Source organism: Mus musculus, chromosome X (assembly GCF_000001635.26).
Source record: "Mus musculus strain C57BL/6J chromosome X, GRCm38.p6 C57BL/6J".
Lineage (NCBI taxonomy): Eukaryota > Metazoa > Chordata > Mammalia > Rodentia > Muridae > Mus > Mus musculus.
Genome location: NC_000086.7, coordinates 101,527,110 through 101,543,798, shown reverse-complemented (window position 1 = coordinate 101,543,798; position 16,689 = coordinate 101,527,110). Strand labels below are relative to the sequence as shown.

Here is a 16,689-nt window from a genome sequence, read left to right as displayed (position 1 = left end):
GTCTGAAGTCAGCCCAGGATACAAAGTGTGACTCTGTTTCAAAAGCCAAGGATTGGCAATGTAGCTCAGTGATAAGAGCTTCCCCATGCCTGGCGTGGTGGCGCACGCCTTTAATCCCAGCACTCGGGAGGCAGAGGCAGGAGGATTTCTGAGTTTAAGGCCAGCCTAGTCTACAAAGTGAGTTCCAGGACAGCCAGGGCTACACAGAGAAACCCTGTTTCAAAAAAAAAAAAAAAAAAGAGAGTGCTTCCCCAACATGTGCAAGACCTAGGAGTCACTCTCCAGCACAGAAAAAAGTGATGTTTTACTTGTGCAAATTACCTGATAATGAAAAGAAATCTGCCTCCTCTCCAACTCCAACAGTAGGAATTTCAAAGACAGCATCATTAGAATAGGGCCTAGTTATATGAGGCCCTACTATGCAAATCTCCTACTAAAGATTCTACTTAATAAATGCCAGCTGAATAGTAAAAATGATAGAACCCTATGCACACTGATGATTCCTCTCTCATATACCAGAGTTGCTTACCTTCATTATGTTGCATTTTATTGTAGATTCATGTTCAGTCTTCTTCATTTTGAAGCCATAATCAAAGCCACTGCCATCTTCAGGAACACCTAGCATATCATACCACAGCCGGGCAGGTCCATAACGCCATTCGGCCACTCTTGGCTTGGTATCCATTACTTTATCTGTGTCTCCAGTTGACTGGGAAAACTTGGACTCCACAGGAGCCATCATTGTGATCTGTAACAAAGTCAGAGATGTAGAGGTGGGGGTTTCCCTATTCCAGATGACCTAAGGCTACAGAGAATTAACTATAAAGTGACGTAGAGGAACCACAAGGATGATTCCTGAACATTTTTACCTGAATATAACATGACATGCTCTGTCCATGAGTAATATTTAGCAATGTAGCATCATCAACTCTGCCTTGCCCCACCAAATATTTTTCTATTACAAGAAAAGTGAGACCACTGGATTTAGCTCATTATTAGTCACTGATAATTACAAAGAACTCTTGGTGCTAAAGTGTTAGTTACAAATTTGACATAAGCTAGAAAGCTTTCTACATGCCCCCTTGTAGACTTTAATCTCATGTCTACTTTGCCTACTTCATCATCAGAGAGACACTGGTCTGGAAGTGGAGGAGGAGCATAGTCATAGTTCCACAGAGATTTCTGGTTGACTTCTAATTCCACTGAGCACTCCTCTTCCTGGACCTGCCCTTCCTGTATAAGCTCACGGTGCTTCTTTTTCCTCTTTCTCCGAGCACTCCTCCAAACAGATGGAACATTCTTCCCCGGTCCAAAAAGCCGTAAAAAGCGTAACACCTAGAACATAGAACACAGTTTTATGTCAGAGATTCAGAGTCTGAAAAACTCTCAAGTGATCTACTCAACTGCAGGGGAAAAAATGAAGGTGTGCTAAGTTCAGACCACAAAAGTATTATCCCTGAATAGGTCAATTATTTCTTCTTTCTTCTTTTGGTGTGGTACTGAGATTTGAACCTAGGGACTTGTACTCTATCAATGAGCTACATTCCCAATCCTTAGTTTTATTTTTGTTTCCTGAGACAGGGTCTCACTATATAGGAGTGACCTGGAACTTTCTATGTACAACAGGCTGGCCTCAAATACAGAGATCCACTTGCCTCTGCCTGGGTTTAAAGGCAAACACCACCATACCTGGCTAGTCTTTAGCTTCTTGAGTCAAGGTCTCACTAAGCTGCCCAGATTGTTCTTGAACTCACTCTGAAGCCCAGAAATCCTTGAACTTGTGATTCCCCCTGCCTTAGCCTCCCTAGGAGCTGGGGTCAAAGGTCTATACTACTAGGTATGATCCATAATCTCATATATTTGAGTGTTGTGTTCCCAGTTAGTGGAACTGCCTGAGAAGGCTCAAGGAGTATGGCCTTACTGGAGAAGGTGTGTAACTGGGGGTGGGCTTTGAGTTTCAAAAGCCCAGGCCAGACCCAGTCTCATTCTCTGCCTGCAGATCCAGATATAAGTTTTCATTCAGCTATTGCTTAGGTACCATGCCTGCCACTGTGCTCCCTGTCATATGTTCATGGATTGATTAAACCTCAGAAATTGTAAACAAGCATCCAATTAAATGCCTTCCTTTATAAGTTGCATTGGCCATGGTATCTATAGCAATTGAACAGTAACTAGGATACTTAGTTTACTTTTTATTCTAACAGGAAATTTATTTTATTTAGCCATGTGTTTATGTGTGTGTATGTAGGTGTACATGTCATAACATGTGGGTGGAGGTCAAAGGACAAGTCTCAGGAGTTGGTTTTCTCTGACCAATTTGTGAGATCTGCAGAGCAAACTAAGATCCTCAGGCATGCATTCAAGTGCTTCTACCCAATGAACCATCTCACGAGCCACCAACAGGACAAGTTTGTTGCTGCCATTGTTTGAGGCAGGTCTCTCTACATAGCCTTGGCTGTCCTGGAACGCACTATGTAGACCAATCTGGCCTCAAACTTACTGATACCCACCTGCCTCTACCTCTCAAGTGCTGGCATTAAAAGCATGTACAACCACACTTGGCAACAGGGTAGCACATTTCCTACACACAACTTCAAAAAATTGATCTAATACAGCATAAAAAGTTCCTGTACAAACAATTATCTGCCACTGAATAAGAACACGATTAAGACTCATGACTTACAATCATGGCAGTGGTAGTCTCATGACTCATAACTATATATTTAGCTTTATAACAACAGAACTTGGAATCTGAAAAAAGTCTGTTTTCATTATGGACATTATCCGTACAAAGTACCTTTCCAGGCCTAAATTCTGGAAAAAGTTCTGTGACACTTGGCAACAGCTTCGTGGCATCATGCTGCATAATCCCAGCCAATGGTAGGGTCAGCTGTCCATCCTTAGATTCTGACTGTGCTGCGTCCTGAGGTCCCATCTCAGATTCTGAGTCAGAGGAACTACTGAAGTCCACTTTCTCTGAGGCCAAAGAGGAAGGGGCAATGATGGAGGGCAAGATGATGCCTTCTCCATCTTCAGACACTGCAACAAGGAAAAGAAAGCCCTTTGGCATGAAACTATGAACACATTTCCTCAGATTCAGCCGACACCCCCCTTCTAAGCTAATATGCATGGTTCTGTGGCAGGAGATATAGTCCCAAGCACCCAGGTTACTAGTATGCAGGCCAGAAAACTCATCCAACCTATTACTTCCCACCATCCCCAAACTCACCTTGGACCTGGTACCCTAGGGTTGTGATGAGAGAAAATAAACACTATTACTACATTTACTACTTTCCATAAATGACCAATACTGTGTCCATATTGTGATTAATAACAAAATTATACTAATACTTGACATTAATCAGGCCCTGTTATGATCAGTTCGGAGATCTATAAGATGAAGAATTGTTAAAGCCTACAGAATAACAAAAAATAAAGTCTACATACAAAGTCAAATAACATTTACCTTGCAAACTAAAGAAAATGGCTCAAAGTACCAACTGAAGAAATTTAGGTTACCATAGTCTCAAAATATAAAAAACCAGGGCAAGGCATGGTGGCATACACTTTTGATCCCAGCACTCAGCAAGCAAAAGCAAGCAAATCTCTATGAGTTTAAGGCCAACCAGTTTATATAGAGTTCCAGGCTAGCCAGGGATACACAGTGAAGCCTTGCTTAAAAGAAAAAAAAAAGACAAGTGCTGTTTATCTAACCTATGGCAGGATTATTACTGTTACAGGGTTAAGGATGGTGAGATAACAACTCAATATGAGTGATGCTCCATTCCAGAAAGTTGTTTGATTTTGGAGACATAATATTTCTGTTACATAGGCCTAGCTAGCCTCAATCTAGTCATCTTCCTGTCTTCAAAGTACTGAGAATATAGGCATACACTACCATGACCAGATTAAAAGGTTTGGCTTTTTGAACAGATAAGTTCTAAATGAGAGTATATAAATTATTTACATCAGAAAGTCTTGGGGGAACAGAGTATGGTAGCTCATACATGTAATCCCAGCACTAAGAAGGCAGCAACAGAAGGATTGCTACAGGTTTAAAGGCAGTCTGGCCTAGTAAAGAAAATTCCTGTGAGGTGCTTCACAGTAAGACCCTGTCTCAAAAAAAATGCTCATGGGAAACTCACTCCAGTAACTGTGATGGCAACCTAATTTGAGAAAGGAGCACTAAATTAATTTAAAATAATACTTCTTAACTATGTGTTACTTAACATTTTGTAAGGAAAATATCTATCCAATATCAGTATTTGGCACTTATACAATTTTTTAAGAAGAGGAATCCTTTTCTAACATTATTTTCAGATTTACTTTTATGTGCACTGGTATTCTGCCTGCATGTCTGTCTGTCTGTCTGAAGGCATTATATTCTTTGGAACTGAAGTTAAAGATAGTTGTGAGCTGTCATGTTGGTGCTGAGAATTGAACCCAGGTCCTCTGGAAGAGTAACCACTGCTCTTAACCACTGAGCCATCTTCTCTCCAGCCCTCTAACTACTATTATTAAATTTCTAAAAGCCCCTTAAGCATGCCCAAAGCCTGACTTTATGAATAGAAACTCATTCCTAAAAGGAAGTATACTTTTTTTTTAACTTACCACCAGTAATATCATCTTGGTCCTTCTCTTTCTTCAGTGGTCCTGGGGGTGGAGGTGGAGGAGGCATCAATTTGCAATCAATATCTTCACAATCAGCATCATAGTCATCTTCATCATAATCTAGCAAAACCAAGATGAACTCCTTAATATGAAGAATGCTATACAATACCCTTAAGATTCCTTCAAATTTCAAGAATTTAAAGCACCACAGAAGTAATAAGAAGTACTATATATCCTTTAAGAATACACAGAAGATCTGAGTTCGAGGCAAGCCTGGTCTACAAAGTGAGTTCCAGGACAGCCAGGGCTATACAGAGAAACCCTGTCTCGAAAAACCAACCAACCAACCAACCAAACAAACAAACAAAAAACAAAATAAAAAAACACAGAAGAGTCTTCTCTGTATGTGGCATATGCCTTTAATCTCAACACTCAGGAGGCAGAAGCAGGTAGATCTCTGAGTCTGAAGACAAGCAGGGCTACATAGTAAGAACCTATCTCAAAAAAAAAAAATCCCAAATAAAGCATAAAAACAATACATGTAGCTACTAGAAATCAAATTCAGGTTGTCTGGAAGAGTAAGCCAGCCAGTACTTTTAATGACTGAGCCATCTCTCCAACCCCCTGCCTTTTAAAATAGTTGTTTCTTTATCATATTTTTAAAAGATGTATTTATTTGTGTGGGTGTTTTGCCTGTATGTATTTTTTGTTGTTGTTGTTGTTTTGAGGCAGGGTTTCTCTGTATAGCTCTGGCTGTCCTGGAACTCACTCTGTAGACCAGGCTGGCCTCAAACTCAAAAATCCACCTGCCTCTGCCTCCCGAGTGCTAGGATTTAAAGGCATGTGCTACCACCGCCCACAGCCCGTATTTATCTTATGTACACCATGTATGTGCCTGATTCTCTTGGAGGTCAGACGAACATGTCAGATCCTCTGGAACTGGAGTTAGGAGTTAGGGAAGATTGTGAGCTGCTACAAGTTTTCTGTAAGAACGAGAGTTGCTTTTTCTGCTGAGCCATTGGTCCAGCCTCTATTTTTGTTTATTCTTTAAATTACATATATTGTTTTGTGTGTGAAAGCATATGCCCCAACCACCGGTCAGAGGATAACTTGAAGTAATCAGTTCTTTTCTTCTACCTCATGGTTCCTGAGGATCAAACTCAAGTTGTTAGGATTGGTGGTAGGTGTCTTTATCCACTGAGCCATCTCGCCAGATCCCTTGAGATCTTTTGTTGTTGTTGTTGCTATCTTGAGGCAGCATATTCCAGAGCAGCCTTGAACTTGGTATGTTAGTTAAGCATGGGCTCGAACTCCTAATCATCCAGCCTGACTCCAAGTGCTGGGATTACAAACATGTTCCACTATACTGGCTGGTAAGGGTGATTATTGAAAAAGGAAATATGTAGAACAAAAGAATATTTGGGCAGAGAAAATAGTACACGCCTGTAATCCCAGTACTTAGAGGATGGGAATGGTGTGAGATTTTTGAAACCTCTAAGCCCATCCCCAACAACATACTTCGCCCAACAAATCCATACCTCCTAATTCTCTAATCCATCTCAAATACTGCCACTCTCTGGTAACTAAGCATTCAAATATATGAGACTATGGAGGCCATTCTTATTGAAACCATCACAGATACCCTGTCTCATAAAGAGTTTGCTATAAATTCACCTCCTCAGGCTGGAGAGAGATGGCTCAGTGAGTAAGTGCACCATTTGCTCCTCCAGAGGTCCTCAGTTCAATTCCTAGCAACCATATGGTGGCTCACAAACAACTAGAATGAGATCTGATGCCCTCTTCTTGTGTGCCATAAAACAGCGACAATGTAGTCACATACATAAAATAAATAAATCATAAAAAACCCTACAACAATAAAAATGACAGTAAAGGCCAGGGATGGTGGTGTACATCTTTAAAAAAATTTTTCACCTCCTCAAAGTCTTTTTTGTTTGTTTTTTTGTTTTTTGTTTTTTCAAGACAGGTTTCTCTGTGTAGCCCTGGCTGTCCTGGAACTCACTTTGTAGACCAAGCTGGCCTCGAACTCAGAAATCTGCCTGCCTCTGCCTCCCAAGTGCTGGGATTAAAGGCAAGCGCCACCACCTTCTGGTACCTCCTCAAAGTCTTAATTACCTTGACCCCCTTCCAATTACTACAAAGAAGTTCATTTGTAAATCAATGTGAAAGGATAGGTACAAAGAAAGATGGGAACTAATAGCATACTAGAAGGCATCCCTAAAGGACAAGACAACCTGGAAGCAAGCACACCAGTAAACTGACATTCTATCAAATACAGCACCCATTTCAAGGATGTTAATTCATAGAATCTGACCCCCATCCATCCACTTTACCTTCCCTAGTTAAGACAGTAAATCAGACCCCAAACTGTCAACTCTCACTGCAAACCAGAGATGGACCACCTACCCTTAGCCTAAGTCAGGATGCGAAAAATTATTGGTATGTAGTTTGACTGACAATTTTGGTAGCTCATTAAAACTTAATTATGACAGTCTACAAAGGAATTTGAGCTTATAGTTGGCTTAGGCCTTAATAGAAATAACTGTTTTACTTGTGTTTCATGAATTACTAGTGCTGCATGTGGTGGGTTTATATAAGCAGCATTTACCCGAAGAAATGGCACCTTTAGTCCCAGCGACTCAAAAGCCTGAGGTGGAGATGGTTGAGCAACGCAGTGAGACGTTGTCTCCCAAAAAGAGTTGAAGAAGGACTAAGGGAGAAGGTAACACACAAATCCATTAACTGCTCCTCAAAAGCTAAGTCCAAAAGGTGAGGGGGGGTGTTGGTTGGTTGTTTTGTTTTTGAGATTTTTTTGAGACAGAGTTTCAGATAGCTCAAGATGATCTTGAACTCACAGCTTGAAAACCCAGTATTTCAGATCCTCCTGCCTCTAACTCCCAAGTGCTATGATTACCAGCCTACATTACCATGCCCTGGGCTAATTAAGTATTTATGAAGGCCTTTAATCTAAAACTAAGCAGCATAAAATCTAACTTGAAGAGGTAAATGATGAACACCATCATCTAAGTTTTGAGTAGTGAAGTTCTACATAGCAATTTAAAGACTAAACCATAACCAACAGCTAGAGGTTCCAGATCACAGACTCTAAAATTCAGAAAATAGACTTTACCTTTTGGAACTAAACTGCATATCAAAGTTTATCACACATGCCAAATGTCCGGACCATCAATGTCTAATGAACTGACTTATTAAGTCAGTCAAGTTGTGCTAAGTGCAGAACATTTAAAAGTTCTACACATTTTTAAAGTTCTCCAGAGTTCACATTTCCCTTACCTAATAGAAAGTTAAGAAATAATAAAATCAGCCAGGTAGTGGTGGCACACACCTTTATTCCCAGCACTTGGGGGGCAGAGGCAGGCGGATTTCTAAGTTTGGGGCCAGCCTGGTCTACACAGTGAGTTCCAGGACGGCCAGGGCTACACAGAGAAACTCTGTCTCGAAAAACCAAAAGAATAGAAAAGAACAGAACAGAACAGAACTATGAAAAACTACTCTGGGGGCTGGTGAGATGGCTCAGTGGGTAAGAGCACCCGACTGTTCTTCTGAAGGTCCGGAGTTCAAATCCCAGCAACCACATGGTGGCTCACAACTATCTGTAATAAGATCTGACTCCCTCTTCTGGTGTGTCTGAAGACAGCTACAGTGTACTTACTATAATAATAAATAAAGTCTTTAAAAAAAATTTCCTTAAAAAAAAAAAAAAAAGAAAAAAGAAAAACCACTCTGGCCAGCTGGTATCCTCCATCCTCAGGTGATGTGGAGGGGAATCCTCAGATCATTCACCTTGTCCTTTGTCCCCAAGACAACCTCCAGAAAGTGTTTTATCTCATCAGAGACCATCTAAGAAAGAACACACACTGGCGAGAAGTCGTGTGTGTGTGTGCAGTGAGCTGGGATGCGAATGGAAATTCTACCCTTTAGATATGCTCATCAGACAAGGGGAGAAGCACAAGAAGAACACTGGGGAGTGTCCCTACCAGAGTATTTACTGCAAGCAATGGCTTTCTCAATTGGACAGCCTCAAGCAGCATTTGAAATGCTGATCTCCACTTTCACCCAGCATTGCAACCTGACTGGCCACCTAATGTCTTCCCTAATAAAATGTTATTTCCTCCTATAGAAAGCTTTGAGCATTGCTACTATACGCTACTGTTGTTTTTAATATACTAAGCTAATGAAATTATGAATATGAAACAAAAGTGAACAAAAAAAGAAATAATAAAATCTCTCCCAGGCTGGTGAGATGGCTCAGTGGGTAAGAGCACCTGACTACTCTTCCGAAGGTCCAGAGTTCAAATCCCAGCAACCACATGGTGGCTCACAACCATCTATAATGAGATCTGACTCCCTATTCTGGAGTGTCTGAAGACAGCTACATTGTACTTACATATAATAAATAATAAATAAAAATTTTAAAAATCTCTCCCAAGTTACGAATGTCTATAATCCCAAAACTTGATAGGTAGAAGCAGGAATATCAAAGGAGTTCCAAAACAAACCTCAGCTACGTAATCAATTTTGAGGCCTAAAAGTTTCAAAAATAGAAAATAAAAGCAGAGTGTGGTGATACAAGACTTTAATCCCAACACTCCAGAGGCAGAGGCCAAACAAATAAACCTCTTCCGATTCTGAGACTGTTATTCTAAAATACAGCAGGGAAAATACTTATGTTTTGAAGAAAAAGAAGTATAATAGGGGAATGATTTGAGTCAAAATACATTTGCTCATTGACATGAGATTATAAACATAACCCTTCTTAATCTTAAAATCTTAAGGGCAAAGAGTGGGTTTGTTTTCATCTTTAACTTTGAAAAGCATATAAGAATAGTTATATCAAATCTACAGGCACTAAAATATATGAGATGACAAGAAATCATTTTCACCCTTGTCATTAATCAACAATTTGAGACCGAACATTATAAAAATAAAAGCTTGAATTTGGTAAGAGAATACCTACTACTTGGCACTGAATTGACAGTGGAAACAGCATACAGAGCAAATGTATTGGCAGGCAAGAACAATGGCAGAGATTAAATATACAAGACAGAGCCCAAAACAGACTTATTCAGGAAGAAAATGTACTAAACTGCCAATTTTGCAACATTAAAGAATACCAAGCGTAGTGGGGAACATGTCTAATCCTAGCACTTGGGAAACAGAGGCAAATGCATCTCTATGAGTTTGGGACAATCTTGCATGCATAATGAGTTCCAGGTCAGGCAGGGCTATGTTGAAAGACCCATTGCTAGAAAACAAGAAGGGGGGGGGGGGGCGGAGAGAGAATCACCTGTGTGGCAAAGGGGTTGCAAGCTTCCCATTGTCTGCTGGTATCTTCTACTTTCATCTTCTGCCACCTCGTTGATGTCAGAATAGTCCACAGCATCCTCTCTACTCCTAATCCATCCTATGGATAAAAAGGGAGACGTCTCAAGAGAAAGCAAGTAATTATCACTTCCTTAGAAAATCCCCACTGAAAAGCGTACAACAGGCTAATCTCCTCCCCCCACCCACACTGTCCTCCCCATGGCCCACACTTTACCTTCATCATTTACCAGGGCACCATCACTCCCGGACAATTCTTCATTTGCTGTGAGTTCAGTGATCAGGCTGCCAAGACCCAAAGCCCCCAAGCCCGCAAGATGCTTCTTGCACTCCTGAAAAGGGGACAGCATGAGGGTCGAAAATAACAACTAAACCTGAAGGTCCTACACAAGTATATTTCCCTTGCTCATAACAAAGTCACAAATCCATCTGAGAAATTATTTCATGAAGTGCTGCTCAAAGAAACATCACATTCAAGAACTATATAGGAAATCTGCTAAATTCCATACAGATCAGTTCCGAACAACACACGTTCCATCCGTAGTCCTGGCTTTGGAGCCATTAGGATCAGCAAAAGCCAGAAAAAGCAGAGTTCCAAGGGTCTTTAAGAAGGCCTTCCACAGTGGCGGTTCTGATAACCTTACTAGAGTTAACTATTATCTTTCCTACCAGGCAAGGAGAATGTTACCTTCGAAGCCAACACCTCAGCATCAGTGACTGACACTTAAGACTTTTCCTCTTCGTCCTTCCTCCGAGTTGAGCCCTCTCGCGCTGTCTCCAGTTCTCCCTAGCCACAGCACCCGCCGCCCCAGGCCCACGACTCACGTCATCCAAGACGCTTTCGCCTTCCAACTGCCCTGCTCCATTGATGTTGCCGAACAGGAACCCAGTTAGAGAAAATGGGCCTCCACCAGCCGACTCTTCGTCGCTGTCTGTGTCGGACATGACGACGGAAGGGCTACCGCCACCCTTGTCCTGCAGCAGCCCAGCCCACCCCGGGCCCATGGGCGGGAAAGAAAAAATACGTCAGTCGCACACGGGTGACTTGCAGCGCTCCCTGACCCAACCAGAGGCTACCGGAAGTTGAAAAAAAGGGGGGAAGGATGGGCCGTCCTACGTGATCCTTTGATGTCGGGATGGCTACTTCCTTTGATGTGTTTGATTGGTCCGCCCAAGATCAGGCTGGATAACTGGAAGGTGATTGGTCAAACAAACCAGTCCCGCCCATCAACTGCGCGGGTCCGTTCTGGTTGCTATGGTAAGAGCGGCAGATTTTTCTCCAATAAGAAAGTAGATCTGAGGCGGCGTGACCTACGACCTCTGGAAACCGCGCGTCACCGGCTACAGTACACACTACACAATAATGATTTGAGCCGTCTTTTCCGGTTTGTGCCGTTCCCCAAAGGAACATTACTATGAATTGTGATAGGGGGACGACTGCTACTTACTTATTTTGAATTTACATTTTCCCATGGTAAAATGTTAAGCTTAGTAAAATGAGCAACCGAAACTTCAAGATTCACAAACATTAAACATTTTCATAGTTTTTTTAAGCGCACATATGATTCCCAGCACTATATATATATATATATATATGTATATATATATATATATATATACATACACATATATGCATATATATGTGTGTGTGTATGTATGTATATATGTGTGTAAATGTGTAAAAGCATGGAGAGAAGAAAGAAACCGAGTGGGAGAAGGGGGGGGGGGTTGAAGAGGGGAGAGAAAGTGAAAGAGAGACAGAAATATACAAGGCTGGGATACAGCTCACTGGCCAACATAGATTCAATTCCCTGTACTTAAAAAATAACCTTATTTTGCCAGGAATGGAAACCTGAGGTAGAAGTGTCTCTGAACCGGGCAGTGGTGGCGCACGCCTTTAATCCCAGCACTCGGGAGGCAGAGACAGGCGGATTTCTGAGTTTGAGTCCAGCCTGGTCTACAAAGTGAGTTCCAGGACAGCCAGGGCTACACAGAGAAACCCTGTCTCGAAATAACTAAAAAAAAAAAAAAAAAAAAAAAAAAAAAAGAATTGTCTCTGTAAGACCAGCATAGTATACATAGTTAAGCTCCAGGCTACTAGGGGAAACCCTATCTTTAAAAAAAAGTTTTTTAAGTACTCTATATATTTGTGTAAATAGACATATTGAACCAGTGAGGTGCCTCTGTAGGTAACATATCTGCCACCAACCCCGGAGCCCCATCCTGAGGACATATTTCATGTTTCAGATCACCATGGTGGCACACAGACTTGTTTGAATTGGAGCATCTTCACTGTGGCCAAACCGAGGATCTGTTCAGAGTTCCTACTTTGCATTTTTTGTGCCTGTTTGCTTGTTCATGTTTAGTTTGTTCTGAGGCAGAGTCCCACTTAAGTTTCCTGGGCCAGGCCTTGAATTTTCCATTCTTTGCTTCCCAACTAACTGAAATTATAGGTCTCTGCCAACAAGTTCAGTCGTGCGATTATATTTGATCACCTCTCTTTAGTATATACATGGGGACATTTTCTTTTTTTAAGATTTATTTTTGAAATGATCTGTATGTGTCTGTGCACGGGTATATGCACTGAAGTGCAGTTGTTCACAGAGGCCAGAACTGTTGACTGCCTCTGGAGTTGGAGCTGCTTGATGTTGAGTAGTAGAAACTGGATTCAGGAAGAACAGGAAGCTATCACAGCCCTGGCTGTCCTGGAACTCACTTTATAGACCAGGCTGGCCTCGAACTCAGAAATCCACCTGCCTCTGCCTCCTGAGTGCTGGGATTAAAGGTGTGCGTGCGCCACCACTGTACAGAAAGCTCTCGCACTCTTTATTCTATATGCCTTGGCTTGCCACTGTCAGATACCCTGGAACTGCCAACTACAGACAGTTGTGAGCTGCCATGCGTGTGGTGGGAACTGAACCCTGTCTCAAAAAACAAAATAATGATGATGCATTAAAACTCATACTCTGCCCCTTCCTAATTTAAGATTTACTTATTTTTATTTTGTGTGTATGAATGTCTTTTTTGCATATGAATGTTTTGTTGAATATGTTTGTGCACTGTGTGTGTACCTGGTGATTTCAGAGGCTAGAGGAGGCCATTGGATCCTCTGTAACTCGAGTCACAGACAGCTGGAAGTTGTCCTGTGAGTTCTGGAAAGTGAACCCAGTTTCTTTGCAAGAGCAAGCACTCTTCACCGCTGAACCTTCTCTCCAGACCCTTTCTCTTTTTGTGTGTTTTGCTTGTTTTGCTTTTGTTTGATTTTTGTAAAGAGATTTCTTTTTACAGGTATTTGTGTAGATGCATAGTTTTTATGTACTCAATGCATATATGATGCCATAGAGGCCAGAATAAATTGTCAGATCCCATGTGAGTGCTGGCTACTGATAGGAGGCCATGAAACCATTCTTAATCACGGAGCCATCTTTCCGCTCTGTGTTTTTATTTATTTAAACACACACACACACATATCCACATGTATATCTGTATACCATGTGCATGCCTGAAGCTCTCAGAGGCAAGAAGGTCCCTCAGAACTGAAGTTACAGATGGTTTTGAGCCACTATGTCACCATGTGGATGCTGAGAAATGTAACATGGGTCCTCTAAACCTTGACCCATCTCTTCAGTCCCTTATTTGTTTTTTGCATTGCTATGGATAGAACATGGAACCTATACATACTAGAGAATTCTCTAGCACTAAGCTACAAACATTTTTTAAAATTTATGTTGAGGCAGGATCTCTCTAAATTGCCAAGGCTGACCTGGAGCTCCGGGTCCTATCTCAGCTAAACAGATAGCTGAAATTACAAGTGTGTAGCCCCACACCTGGATCCCCGTTTGATTTTGGCTTTAATTTTGGTTTGGTTTTTGAGATAGGGTCTCATATAACTCAGGCTAGTCACAAACTCTATGTGGGTGCTCAGATGTTGAGCATGAACCACGATGTCAGGTGTATGCAGGACTACAGATCAAACCTGGGCCCAGTGCATGCTAGAAAAGCACTCTACCAACTCAGCTACCTCCTCAGGCCCCTCATGTTTGCTTTTGTCTTTTTTTTAAGGTTTATTTTTATTTTATGTGATGTGTGTATAAGTGTTTGTCTGATCTTCTACATAGACATTGTGTGTTGCTTGCTGCCTACACAGGCCAGAGGAAGGCATCACCTGCCCTGGAACTAGAGCTAGAAAAGGTTGTGGGCCATCTTGTGAATACTAGGAACCAAACCTGTCTTTTATAAGAGCAGAAGGTCAAATCCTTTTTTAACCAATACACCATCTCCTTGGTCTCCTTCATGACACATTAAACTTTTTTTTTTTTTTTTGGCTGTTTTGGAATGTTCTCTATAGACCAGGCTGGCCTCAAACTGACTGAATCTGCCTCCCAACTGCTAAGATTAATGGTATGAGTCACACCCCCAGCTGGCTCACATTTTAAATTTGGGGGGTGGGTTTCCAGACAGGGTTTCTCTGTATAGCCCTGGCTGTCCTGGAACTCACTCTGTAGACCAGGCTGGCCTCGAACTCAGAAATCTGCCTGCCTCTGCCTCCGGAGTGCTGGGATTAAAGGCGTGCCTCACCACACCCGGCTTGTTTTGTTTTTTGAGATAAAGTCCTTCTGCTATGTAATTCTGGCAGTCCTACAACTCTGCCTTTGTTGGGGCTGAGATAAAAGGCATGTGCTACCACTCCTGGCCGCAAACCTATCTTAAAACATGGATTTAGAGACTGGAGATGTACTAGAACTCAGTGGTAGTATGTACTTAGCATAATAGGCCCTAATTTCAATCCCCAGCACCAATAAACATGGTTTTATATTAATTTGCCCATGATCAAGCTCTTCCTTTCCTAATTTTGTACCCAAGAAAATGACAAATATATCTCTAGGGACTGGAGAGATTAGCAGTTAAGAGTACTTGCTGTTCTTGCAGAGGGCTGGGGCTTGGTTTCCAGCTCTGAAATGGTGGCTCAGAACTGCCTGTAACTCCACAGTTCCAGGTGATCTATCACCCTCTTCTGACCTCCATGAAAATGGAAAAACAGCCAGGCATGGTGGCACACACCTTTAATCCCAACACTCGGGAGGCAGAGGCAGGTGGATTTCTGAGTTCGAGGCTAGCCTGGTCTACAAAGTGAGTTCCAGGATAGCCAGGGCTATACAGAGAAACCCTGTCTCAAAAAAACCAAAAAAAAAAAAAAAAAAGGAAAGAAACTGAGTCAGAAGCATTGCTGTATAGCTCCTGCTATATACAGCAGCCTGGGCTACAGTGTTATACCCTCTAACAAATAACAGAAACCCGTGTTCACAGAAAACCTCGTGCAGAAATTGCCATATTGGTGTTTGGGTTGGTTGTTCAAGACCAGTTTCTCTGTGTAGCCCTAGATGTCTTGGATCTCATATTACAGTTTATAACAAAATTGAAAACCCAAACTGGACATGGTGGCTCACACATAACCTAGAATTTGAGCTGCAGAATGAGATCCTGTCTCCCAAAAATAGTGAAAACCAAAATGTCCATCATTTGAGAAGTCAGAAAGCAAATAACGAGACATCTGCATAGTGCAATATTCACCATTCAAGAGAGCCGCTGAATGATGGTGGCACGAGCCTTTAATCCTAGCACTCAGGAAGCAGGGATAGGTAGATGTTGCAGGAAATATTAAAAATGAACTGCCTCCAAGCAGTGGTGGCACATGCCTTTAATCCCAGCACTTGGGGGCATAGGCAGGCGGATTTCTGAGTTCAAGGCCAGCCTGGTCTACAGAGTGAGTTCCAGGACAGCCAGAGTTACACAGAGAAACTGTCTCGAAAAAAACCAAAAACGAAAAAAGAACTGCCAAATTCCTTCGTTCCATCCAACTACTCTGCATGCATGGCTCCGGAGTTCCCTTTGCCGCCAAACCAGCCCCACGAAACGACCGTCCACCCCACGGCCAGCGGCCACAAGCCCCAGCAACCCAATAGAAACAAAACTCTAGAGGCTTATAATTAACAGGTTAGATTTATGTATCAAAAAAAAAATCTCAATTCACAAGAGGTCCACACAATAATTTCAGAGCCAATTGATAATGATACAAGCTGCCCACCTAGATCATACAAGTTTTCCCAATTATTCTATCCCTATATGATATTCATAACTACCTGTGGCTATTTAAAACCACGCGGGATCGGGATCTTCTTCCTGTCCGTCTGCCTCCATCTTAGCTTTTCCTCCTCTTAGTCGCTCTCCGTTCTTGCAACTCTTTGCTCCGCCTCCCATTTCTCTGTCCAATCACAGGCCCTCTGCTGTACTAATATTTTAATGTAATTGGGTAAGGAAAATCTTGCCCCAGGTGGATCTCTGTGCTCGAGGCCAGTGTGGTCTACAAGTGAGTTCCAGGAGAGCCAGGGCTACACAGAGAATCCCTGTCTTGAAAAACAAACAAACCAAAACAAAACGCATGTCATGAATGAAAGGACTTTCAAAAGACCATGTATTTGTTAGAGATATAGCTTGTTTGAAAGAATGCCTGCCTTGCATGCACAAGATCCTGGGTTGGAGTCCCAGCACCATGTAAAATGAGTGCTGGCACATGTAGCCCTACCTCTTGGAAGGTAGAAACAAGAGGGTTAGGAGTTCAAGGCTATCCTGGATTACAAAGGGAGTTCAAGATAAGCCTGGGTTACCTAAGACTCTGTCTCAGTGGCTCAGCAGTAAGAAAGTATACTACTCTTCCAG

General features: G+C 42.0%; 1 protein-coding gene across 11 annotated transcripts in view; it reads right to left on the bottom strand.

The window, feature by feature from the left end:
• Taf1 (TATA-box binding protein associated factor 1) overlaps window positions 1–16,227 on the bottom strand; it is a 74,218-nt gene extending 57,991 nt beyond the window's left edge. For 2 of the 11 annotated variants that reach the window (XR_001782748.2, XM_017318518.2), the window contains exons 1-8: window positions 10,798–11,074; window positions 10,190–10,304; window positions 9,938–10,054; window positions 4,612–4,731; window positions 3,230–3,244; window positions 2,798–3,039; window positions 1,117–1,335; window positions 530–748 (exon numbers count right to left, since the gene is read on the bottom strand). Coding sequence is in view for 10 of the 11 variants with exons in the window: in XM_017318518.2 (XP_017174007.1) it covers window positions 530–748; window positions 1,117–1,335; window positions 2,798–3,039; window positions 3,230–3,244; window positions 4,612–4,731; window positions 9,938–10,054; window positions 10,190–10,304; window positions 10,798–10,977 (1,227 nt within the window). In the remaining variant the exon portion in view is untranslated. Of the gene's footprint in view, window positions 1–529; window positions 749–1,116; window positions 1,336–2,797; window positions 3,040–3,229; window positions 3,245–4,611; window positions 4,732–9,937; window positions 10,055–10,189; window positions 10,305–10,797; window positions 11,075–16,112 lie in introns of those variants that run through there. The other 9 variants (XM_017318515.2, XM_017318516.2, XM_017318514.1 and 6 more) reach the window with 8 other exon arrangements.
• Window positions 16,228–16,689: the final 462 nt, after the last annotated feature.